Source organism: Epinephelus lanceolatus, chromosome 3 (genome assembly GCF_041903045.1).
Source record: "Epinephelus lanceolatus isolate andai-2023 chromosome 3, ASM4190304v1, whole genome shotgun sequence".
NCBI lineage: Eukaryota > Metazoa > Chordata > Actinopteri > Perciformes > Serranidae > Epinephelus > Epinephelus lanceolatus.
The window spans coordinates 21,384,907-21,396,537 of NC_135736.1; the positions used below are offsets into that span (position 1 = coordinate 21,384,907).

General features: G+C 41.6%; 1 protein-coding gene across 1 annotated transcript; it reads left to right on the forward strand.

Annotated features, from left to right (window-relative positions):
• Positions 1–6,452: 6,452 nt before the first annotated feature.
• On the forward strand, positions 6,453–10,096 carry LOC117254663 (uncharacterized). Its single transcript, XM_078166136.1, has 2 exons — positions 6,453–6,574; positions 9,619–10,096. The coding sequence occupies exons 1-2, from the start codon at positions 6,518–6,520 to the stop codon at positions 9,988–9,990; spliced, it is 429 nt and encodes a 142-aa protein (XP_078022262.1). The 5' UTR covers positions 6,453–6,517; the 3' UTR covers positions 9,991–10,096.
• The last annotated feature ends 1,535 nt before the right edge of the window (positions 10,097–11,631 follow it).

Below are 11,631 nucleotides of genomic sequence, written 5' to 3' on the forward strand. Positions count from 1 at the left end.
GCATCCTGTGCCAAGCTGCTGAGGTGAAGGGACCTGCTGATGGTGAGGAACTTCTTACCAGTCATTACCCGTCTAGGAAATGGTAATTCATACAGTTTCCCCACTCGCCAGTAGTCAGCAAATCCAGAGCATTTTACCACACTCATGTAGACGACTAAAGACATGAATGAATACATGTCCTTCAGTGTCAGGTCAGTCCACGGTATGGCGGGGGGTGCATGACTGGAGCAAAACTCATTGGTGTTATTAACGATTGTCTGTAAAATAGAATCAGTGAAGAAGAGTTGGAAGAGCTGCAGGGGTGTGTAGGTGGCTGGAATTGTGAACTGTGGTCCTGGTGACCGGGCGGGTCTGAAGGTGGGCTGCCGGGGTGTGATGTCTGGATCATTCATATCATTCCACCTCCATCCTCCCAACGGGTCAGCAGCCTCACTGCAGGAAACATGTGGGGAAAGGTAATCAATACAATGTGTACTGATGATTCAGTACACATTGTATTGAATGTGTACTGATGATTCAAACTGAAGCTTATTTATGTAGAAATAGAAAAGTAAAACAAATAATAGCACAAAATACTTACTTGTCGGGGAAGTCTTCTCCCTCTACAGTTACATCCACGCTCCAGCTGTCCGATATTTCGTCCTCAGATTCATCCTCGCTTTTAGGCACAATACTTTGGTCAATCATTCCTTGAAGCGTATTTATTATATTATCAAGCCGCCTCGCCATTATTCACCCCAGACGTCCCTAAAAATGTAAAAACGCCACACGTTTTACCTTTAACCCACGGACGCAGACTACACCAGAAGTGGGTATGTTGCTTGCTTGCTTCTTCTTCGTTTAATTCACTGGCGGGGCGGGCTCCTTCTACTTCCGCCTCCGCTTCTTCTTCGTCTGATGTTTAATGGCAGTTGGCAGCTTTTAGGCGCATTACTGCCACCTTCTGGTTGGAGTCCTGACAGGAACGCCTACATTACAGCCTCCTGAGACCTGAACTTTTTTGGTGTGCATTTTAAAATTTTCCTAGCTATCTGAGATTAGTAGGAGCTGAAAAATGTTTAAAAAAAAAAGAATATTGTCAACAATAATAAATAAATAAAGTCACAATATTCTCAAACAAGACAACAGTTAAGTCCCAATGTCCTTCAACGAGCTTCTGTGAAACTTCTGAGAAACTTCTTTTTTTGTCCCCTTGATGGTGCTGTGTGATTATTTTCAGTTCAGAGCAAAAATGAACATAGGAGTATTTTTAGATTAAGTTAATAAATAAAAATATTTTGGTATGTTGAAACCACAAAACTGATTGATATCAGTGGGTTAACTGTGAGAGTTGGGGGGAAAATCGACATAGCATAGTAGCATAGTATAGGATATTTTGAGTGGCAATATTGTACTGATACACAAATGCGAAGTATCAAATTTTGTTATTATTAGAAAAATTATTAATACAGCAAATACAAATTAAATAATTGCGTTTTCAGTCCACTGGTGACATTTTGCCACAAGGAAAAAAGATTGAAGTGAGAAGAACAAACTGTATCTTCTTTGATAAAACAAAGTTTTCCTTTGTGGATATAATTTGCAGTCAAGAAAAGGTAATAAATTTGCTATATATTGTCTTTAGTTTTTAAAGAATCTCTTAGCCAACAGCCATTTATTTAGGCTTTTACGAGTTGTCTCTTCTTTCAGTCTGTGGCTTCTGCTGTTGTTTCTCAAAGCCGCTCCCTTGTCGCTCCACTAATACTGAAACTATCTTCTTCCTCTCTAAAGGGCCACATAACCTCCTGCCCTGCTTACGCTTACCTGTGGCTGCGTCCTTCCTTTCTCCAGCCAGCAGGTGGCAGCCTTCACTGCAGAGGCACAGCACATTGCTTCATTAGTGCTGAAGTATGAAGCTTTTTTTAATAACTCTCCCACTGCGTGTTACATGATAACTTACAAGTTCAGCGTTTGAACAGGATTAAGAACATTTCTGTGTGTTTGCACTTCAGGTTAATGCCTGAGCGAGGTGAAAAGCTGAAAAATGGATCGACTTAGTAAAGATCTGAAGACTGGCTAAGCAGGCTAAAGCCACCAAGTAGGCTACAGAGAAGTGATGAAGCTGGCTCGCCTAGTTCTCAGTGGTCTGCGGGTACCTGAACACATCGTGTTCATTTTAATGACTGGCATTAATACAAGAACACTACACAAACACAACTGCCTGAAAGTGGTTTAGCAGAGGTGGTAAATTTGAAACTTGAGACTATCTTTGACCCAGAGCTTCACCAGCAGCTCTGTTTGTGTGTTGAGTCATTCCTCACACATCCTCTGTGGTGTGTGACTGATATTATGCATCAACATTTCCTGATCACAAACACTCAGAGGGCTTCTTCTGCACAGCAACATCCTTCAAAATAAGCAAATATAATGTGTAACCCAGCTGAGCTGCATCTGTGAAAATATTTTTTTTCTTTAAAGGGGAACTCCAACGTTTTTACACACCACACAGTCATTTTATAGATCTTGTGAAGGACTATGAAGGCATATGTGAAAAAAAGTTGCATAAAGCCTGTTGTGCATGGATGCATTACTCAATGGGCCTTCAAGGCACAGGTCTGAGGCCCAAAGTGTCAGGGGCGCCTGTGGCCTTTACCTGCAAAATATCACTCACTTTATCATGTAGCAGCCAGGAGGAGACTGAAACTGATCTCAAAGAGGTGCAGAAGAACTGCAAAGAGACACAAAATTACTACAAAAAGGGGCAAAACAACCACAAAAAGACACATAGTTATCTCAAAGGGACATAAATAACCTCAAAGCGACATAAGATGGCTACAAAGAGACACCAAACAACCACAAGGACACACAAAATTACCACAAAAAAAATACTTAACAGCTACAAAGAGATGCAAAAAAGACCAACCAAAAAAAGACAAAACCACAACCAAATGTGTGTCTGTGTGCTCCTATGTGGGAGAAATGGTGGGGCCTTTTGCTTACTGATGCCTAGGGGTCCAATGTCTCTTGTTTTTGTGGCTCCAGAGGGAGCTGTGAGACTCTGACAAACTGACGTCACTGTGATGTCACCTCAGTCAGTGTTGGCTGGGTGAAGACTACAAGTTTGAAAATGAAAAACAATCTGGGGCTGTGTGATCAGAGAGAAGTGAGTTTAAGAGATCTGTGTAGCCCGCTCCTCCTCCTCCTCTTCTCTGCTTGAAGCTAGCATCTTAAGGCTACATTAGCTGCTACCAGCATAGCAAACAGGGACCTCTGAAATGAACTTGTTGGTGGCTGAGTTGCATTGTGGGTAATGTAGTTGCCAGGTTGTGACAACAAAAAAGAATGCATGGAATGAAAAAGACAAGGTTTCTGGTTCTACTGCATAGCATCTGCATAGATTTTGATCCTTTTAATGTGAGTGTTACAGAAGTGCAATGCGTAATTGCAGAAGTCGTTTTTTTTGTCAATAAATTCAAGGATTTAAACATTAGGTTTTTATTTCTGGCAGGCTTTGTGAAAGCATTTGCAAATAAGACAAGGAAGATCCATAATTTTGGTAATGGGTTAGCTTGTATGAAAAAAATGTTAATTGACTTCATATTCTGTGGGGAAAAAAAACAAATTGTGTTAATGGTTTGGTCCACAACAGACTGACGTTGTGCTAATTGTGTTTTGAGTTTTGAAAACGTGACTACAGATTGGATAAAAGGATGTCAGCCATTGTAAAAAAAAACTGCAATATGAACATCCTTCATTGTAACACAAAATAAGGTAAAGCTTAATAGGTGTAAGGATCCAAAGTCAAATCGCACTACAAAAAAAAATCCAGCCTTTCAGTCTGCAGACTCCACTCTGAGTTAACAAATCAAAGATCAACATGCTGTTTTTTCTGAGCCTTATCTTTGCTTAGCTCTTGTTTTGCCTACCTCAACAGCACCACCTGCACTGTAATATTTTAAGATCATTTTTTACTCCAAGAGGAACTGATAGTGTCTCTCAGTCTTTTTTTTTACAGCTTACTTGCAATTTTCATTTCTGCAATTGTATTTGTCAAAGTCCACCTCAGCAGATGAAATCATTTTTGCTGTAATAATCAAAAGCAACTCAGTCATCCTTGCAGGACTGTTACAATTGCACGTCTCCCTTTTTATTTCTGCCCATGACATGACTAAGCTAAGTTCTAAAATAGCACATGTATAATGATAGTAATGACTAAAGCCTCAGAAATCCTACAGTGACTCATTCAGCACAGTAACTCTGCAGATAGTCAGAGATGGAATATGGAAAGAGGAAGTAGATTCTGATTGTTCTTTACAGAGGTTACTGTCTGTTCTATCGCTGTGTGGTTTGATTGCATTACTTCACTGACCCGTGATCATCTGTTCTCCTCTGACATGCAGCAGGGGCCCGTTGCAGCTGAGATGATGGTGTGGTTGGGGCCTGCAGAGATCAGCCATTGATTCCAGAAACTTCTGCTGCTTTCAGAGTCAATTTAAAGACTGGACAACGTGTCTAATCATAGATTGATGCGAACGTGATGAAGACAAGCTGCTGTTTAAGACATGTATGTCGACAGTTACATACAACCACCTGCTGATTCTGCCAAAGCTAACTGGGACACATTTAACATGATCTGCACCCCACTGATAATCAGTTAAACAATACTTATTATAACTATTTTAATAAAAGAGATAAAGACAGATTTTTCCTATATGATCTGTTTGTGTTCATCAGTACTGTTAGAATTTACAGGACCAGGTGACACATGCAGCAAGGATGGGAAGTACCACGGTATTTTTATGCAAATGTTGTTGTGCTTTCTCCTGCAAATCATTTTAACGGACTACAACAGACAGATGTGTTGGGTATTCACCAGAAAAACCTTTTCAAGAAGGCACAAATACCAGATATGTCAGTCACACTTACAGAGGGACTCACAAAATCCAAGTAGAAGCAGATGTATTTGAAAAGTCTTAAATCATTTTGCTAAGTAATAGCTATTTTTAATCACAACACACACACACATACACACACACACACCTAAAACATTATGGACATAATTTCCACATCTTGTAACTTGTTTACATTAATTTGATGTTCTCAACTTTAAATAGTTCATCCATCCATTTTCATCTGCTTATCTGGGGCTGAGTTGTGAAGGCAGCAGGCCAAGCAAAGCACCCCAGGTGTTCCTCTCCCCAGCAACACTTTCCAGCTCCTCCTGATGGACCCTGAGGCTTTCCCAGGCCAGATGAGATATGTAATCCCTCCAGCATGTTCTGAGTCTGCCCAGGGGCCTCCTACCAGTGGGACGTGCCCGGAACACCTCTAACGGGAGGCGTCCAGGAGGCATCCTGATCAGATGCCTGAACCACCTCAGCTGACCGTTTTCGACACGAATGAGCAGCGGCTCTACTCTGAGCTCCCTCCGGATGTCATAGCTCCTCACCCTATCTCTAAGGCTGAGCCCAGCCACCCCACTGAGGAAACTCATTTCGGCCGCTTGTGTCTGCGATCTCATTCTTTCGGTCACTACCCAGAGTTTGTGACCATAGGTGAGGGTTGGGACGTAGATGGACCAGTAAATTGAAAGCTTTGCTTTCTGGCTCAGCTCCCTCTTCACCACGACAGTCTGGTGCATCGCCTACATCACTGCAGAAGCCGCACCAAACCACCGATCCATCTCACGCTTCATTCTACCCTCACTCATGAACAAGACCCTGAGATACTTGAACTCCCTCGCTTGAGGCAGTAAGTCTCTCCCAACCTCGAGGGGGCAATCCACCGTTTTGTGGCAGAGAACCATGGCCTCAGATTTGGAGGTGCTGACTCTCATCCCGACGGCTTCACACTTGGCTGCAAACTGCCCCAGAGCATGCTGGAGGTCAGGGTGTGATGAAGCCAACAGAACCACATCATCAGTGATTCAATCATTATTTTGACTTAAGTGATTGGTTGAGCCAAGTTGCAACAAGACCCTGAATGTATCCAGACTATTATAATGTTTGTGCCTGTGTGCTAAGGCATTAGGTTCATTAGTAATGTGGTTTAAATCTCTGGGAAATACCCTCTATCTCAGTCATATTTCACTCCTGATGCTGTTTTGAAAAGTTTTAATTGTTACCAGTGTGAATATAAGAGGAAAAAGCTGAATACACTTTATTTTCAATCCTCTGCTGTGTCTTTATCCTGACCCACAGAGCTCTCTTCAAACACTGGGCAACTCCAGACCAAAAGGTCTTTGTCATACCAGGCTTGTCTCCTGACATGATGCAGCTCATCACTGAGTTTGCATACACTGACCATCTGTCTGTGACGGAGGGCAATGTGCAGGAGCTGCTGCTTGCAGCCGATCAGCTCAACGTTTTGGACATTGAGCAAACTTGCTGCAACTTCCTGGGAGAGCGGCTCTGCCCAGAGAACTGCATCGGCATCTTTCAGTTCACCTTCATCTGCTTCCACTCTGACCTGCAGTGCAAGACCTACCGCTACATCATTGAACACTTTGAGGTGGTTGTTTTCCTTCGTTGGATCGCCCATGTACGCCCATGTACCTGAAGAGCGAAACAGACACATCGCTGTACTCCTGTCAAAGGTATGATAACTTTCTATCACTACATCTAATTTCAATGTAGACCTCAAATGTTTTTGGAAACATATTTTAGTGTACTCTTTAGCTGTAAAATGAGAAAGTTGGTCTGGCTGGTGGGCGGTGCTTGGTGATCCAGTCAACGGTATCCAACATGGTGACTGGGTCACAAACGTTCTCATTTTACAGCTAAACAGTACACTGAAATATGTTGCCATAGATTACATCTGGACACACACGGCCTCTCTGTCTCGTTTCTGCAACCCCTCGTCCGTCCTCGCCTGCCTAATGCCATCCTGTTGGCCATTGGAGGCTGGAGCAGCAGCAATGTAACCAGTGGCATTGAGGCTTATGATATCCGCGCTGACTACTGGATGTACGTGACAAACAATCACGAGCGTGGCTATCATGGTACTGTCTTCCTCAATGGGGATGTCTACTGTGTTGGTGGCTTTTGAGCAGTGTAAGCAGGTTTAGCCTGAGCTCAAACACCTGGCATGAGGTGGCAGCCATGTACTAACGCCGCTTTGGTGTGAGTATCACTGTGCTGAATGGGTGTATCTATGCCATGGGAGGTTGTGATGAGCATACAAACCTTTACACTGCAGAGTGCTACACGCCCGAGACTAACCAATGGAGTCTTAATGCACCCATGCACAAGCACAGGAGCTGTGCTGGCTGCACAACACTCCACAACAAGGTGGGTGAAGTGAAAGAGATGCTGGGAGTGATAGAAAGTATTATGATATAATGGAACATTTTTTAACATTTGATTTTATATCTCAATTTTACAGACTCAAAGCCTGTAAGGCAATAATGCTTCAAGCTACAGTAGGCAACTTTTTTTTTTTTAGCAAATATGACAAAAAGTTATTTATTTTTATAACTGTCACTATATCCTGACAGCAGTGCATGAGGCAGATAATCTATGTAAAAAAATCACGCTCCGTAGTATTCCTAACGGCATTTGCAAGAGTCATGAAAGCAATCAATTAAAGCTGAGGAGTCTCTAACGCAGCTGTCAATGACTCCATAAACTGTGGTCAAACTAGGCAGTATTGATCAAATATAAAACAGGATTCTGTGACTGAATTGCCTATTTCTCACCTCAAATATTAATATAATTTGTTTGTTGTAATAATTTGAAACATATTTTAGTGTACTGTTTAGCTGTAAAATGAGAAAGTTTGCTCATGCCTGTGGGTGCATGCTTTGTGTTGGTTCGACTGCTTTAAACATGGTAGCGGGTCACTTACTTTCTCATTTTACAGCTAAACAGTACACTAAAATATGTTTCAAATATGTTTCACGAGCAGTGGTTGACATGACTGACAGCTGCTCCCTCTGAAAATGGCATGTCACAAGCTAGACTTCGTAAAGCCTGAAAACAGAGCCAAGCAGAGGGGTAGACGTCTTGTGTTCTTTATGACTACCTGAATTTGATATACTCAAAGTTTATTGAGGGTTTTTGCACAATGATGCCAAAATTAAACTGCCTACCTGTGCTTTATTGCCAAAGTATTAGATAAAAGTCGAGATCAAAAATTAGTTCTTGACTTTTTGCAGTTGCTTTGAAGTGAGTGGAATAATTGGCCAGAGGGTACTGTCAGACAAAAGGTCCTCAGCATCCTATATCTGAAGCTTTTACAATGTTGTGTACCTAGAGGTGTTATGAGATGTGTGTGGCATTACATACTGTAGTTCATTTGTGTGAGGATGGTTTAAAAAAAGCTGCACTTAAACACACCAAAGATTATAGCTAACGGCCAACTCGCATGTACTGTACGTTGTGTGCCTGCATGAGAGGAAATAATTCTCCATAGCACCTCCACACTGTCCAGCCACTGCCAGTAGTCTGTATTCATCATTCAAAAAACGAAACTGGAAGACCTACAGGATAGATTTAAGACACTAGTTAGCCAGTTAGCGCTTAGCAACACAACCTGATGTTGAAAGAACAAAGGATATTTACCATGCATGCATGTAACACAAACAGTTACTGTACAAGCTGAAAAGCTCAAGGGCTAAAAAAATAATCTTACCTGATATAACAAGTCTGTTTTGACCTTGCATCCCCTAGACTTTAGCCATTTGTTTGTCTTTGTCACTCCCGTTTCTCTTTTCATGCACTGAGCTGAACTGCCAATCACAGTGATTTCATTCACTGTCTGGCTCTTCGGTCTTTGTTGCCAATTCAACATGCTGAATCAGCCAAAAAAAGGCAGACAACGGTCAGCTAGTGCCATCGTTGCGGTACACACTGCACAAACTAGAGACAGACCCTCCCTGACAGCATGACACTGACTAACAGCCGACCGTCAAATTGGTGTGTCAGGGCCTTTAAGATGGCCATCCCCAAGCAATAGATCCAATACCCCCAATCCAATTTGGATTTTTGAGGCCAGAAAATATTGATATTTTAAAGTCAAACAATCTGAAAACAACAAAAGTATACATATATATATATGTAACATTCATTTTTAGAATCAACATTTAGTGTTAACACTTATCAATTCATAGGCAATATGGTAACACTGGACGATTAATGTTTCGTCTCAGTTTATTTGTCTGTTGGACAGTTAGATGATTCACTAGATGCTGGATCTCAGCAGTAGTCCACTAATTATCTTGCAGCAGTGTAGAAATATTTCTGTGTTATTTATTACCAGTTGAAGCCAAGAAAAGTGTTAAATCACTAAAGGCCTTCTGGTTCTCCCCAGATTAACATTTGTGGTGGTTTCAATGGGAACGAGTTCCTGCAAACAGCTGAATGTTACAGCCCAGAGACCAACCAGTGGACACTGATCAGCCTCATGAGCTGCCAGCGCAGTGCAGTTGGCGTCATTGCATATGGACCATGTCTTCGCAGTAACACGAATCTCTGCTGATACTTTCATAACACGCAAACTGTTCAAAGATTTGCTCAGTAGCTAGATTCACACACTCAAAGACACTTTGAGGACGGGTGTTCTTTCTTGCAAAGATGTCGACAGACTGGTTGTATCATCATTTCAAACATTTGACCCTTTATTTTACTTTTCCTCCCAAAGGTTGGTGGCTTTGATGGGTCCCCCTGTCTGCGAAGTGCTGAGGCATACAACCCCCAGACCAACACCTGGCATGAAGTGTCGCCCATGTTGCTTCCCAAGAGGGCATTCGGCATTGCAATGCTTGATGAACTGCTCTTTGTTGTTGGGGGATACAATGGCTACTCCGACTCCTATAATGTCCAGTGCTATGACGGAACAACTGATGAGTGGCATGTGGCCTGTGACATGAACTTTGCCCACTCTGATATTATCTGCTGTGTGGTGTTCGGACTCAGCAACATGGCTGACTATGTTGTCCCTCGTGACTTTCTGCCGTGTTTAAATTTGGAAGATGAGAGTTCTGACTCTGCTGAGTCGTTAGACTCTGTCTGACACACCTGAGCAGTGCTCTTTACTAACATCCACCCTGGTGAGACTTTAACAGAAACAATGAAATAAATTTCTTTGTGCATCAAAATGTTGTTACTCCAGAGATTTCAAACTTTTTTCAGTTTGTGTCAGAATTTTTTTTCTATGTGAGAAGGGTGCTGTGTCTACTCTGCAGACACAGTTACCAAACTACATGACTCTGACCCTGACCTTTGAGACCCTGTCCAGCTACTAGATGGTAGAGGGAACGTAGTGCTGGGGGAATGTAGACTACATATACATATATATATATATAAATATTTTATTTAACCTTCCTGACATTGCTGGCAAGGTAAGTCTGTGATAAAGTTGAAGGGGGGCACGAAGGAGGGAAGGGAAAACTGTTCTGACTAGTTCTGTGTTATTATCTTGTTGCTTAAATTTGAAAATAAAAAGAAATTTAAAAAAAAAAGATTCTTGATTTTAAGAATAAAGTCATAATCTTACGAGAATAAAGACGTAATTTTGAGAAAAAAGTCCTAATATTACCAGAATTAAGTCCCTGACAAACTGCTGCAGTGACCTTAATCTGCAACTTTTATTCCTGAAATTTAAGAGTTTAATCACATAATATTATGCCTTTTTCTTGGAAAATTACAATATTCTTGTAATATAATTACTTTTCCTCAAAATGACTTTATTCTCTCAAAATGACTTTATTCTCTAATCTAATTTTTGTCTTCGATGTGGCATTAATCGTAGAAAATTATCTGTAGTTACAGCCCTAATTTTAATCACCTTTATCAGGATCTCCAGACAGTCAGACCTAAGCTGCAGCTTGTTCTATTAGTCCCTGATTTTTTTTAGCTAGCTTTCATCAGCTAAGTCCTAATGAAAAAAGGGAGTAGTTTCTCACCCTCTCTTTTTATAGACAATACAGAAACAAAATGTGTCTGTATGTCTGATATTAGCTGTAACATCATTTCAATATTATGTTATAGTAGTCATTAGGGGAGACGGGGGTTGGTTGTCACAGTGCTTGTTACAGCCACACTAGAGGGCGCTGTGACATTATGTTGATGTCAAATGGTTGGCCTGACATCACTTATCAAAAACTCGAAGGTAATAGATTTGGATCGATGTTTAGCTAGCAAGCTACAGCCATGCAGCAGCTAGCTCAAAATGTTTGTCAAGAGGTCAGTTGGGGTTGGTTGTCACTCGTGTGACAGTTCAGAGAGACAGTCAGTATGGCAAACCAACACATTCTCACTCCGACCTCTTCACATATTGATGTTTGGTCATGGACTTTCCACGTCATGTCTTTCATTTAACATTTACATACAGTCTCTTTCAAAATGACTGTGCACACAGACAACACCTACTGAACACCTATTGCCAGGTACACATTACACGATATCAGCCTGCTTATAGCCCGACGCAATGTTGTACAGTGTTGGCTTGGATCGCGATCGTATGCGATAATCCATCATTTTATCTTGTGTAGTATGTCATAGTACTGTAGATGGCAACCGGTGCCCCATCTGGGATGCCTCATGACGTCCCAACAAAAAGTCTAGCATGTTTGGTTTTCTTTTGCGAATCACGATTGCTCCCGTCACAGCCGTCACTTTGACCAGTAGGAGCACAAAGATTTAAAAAAAATTA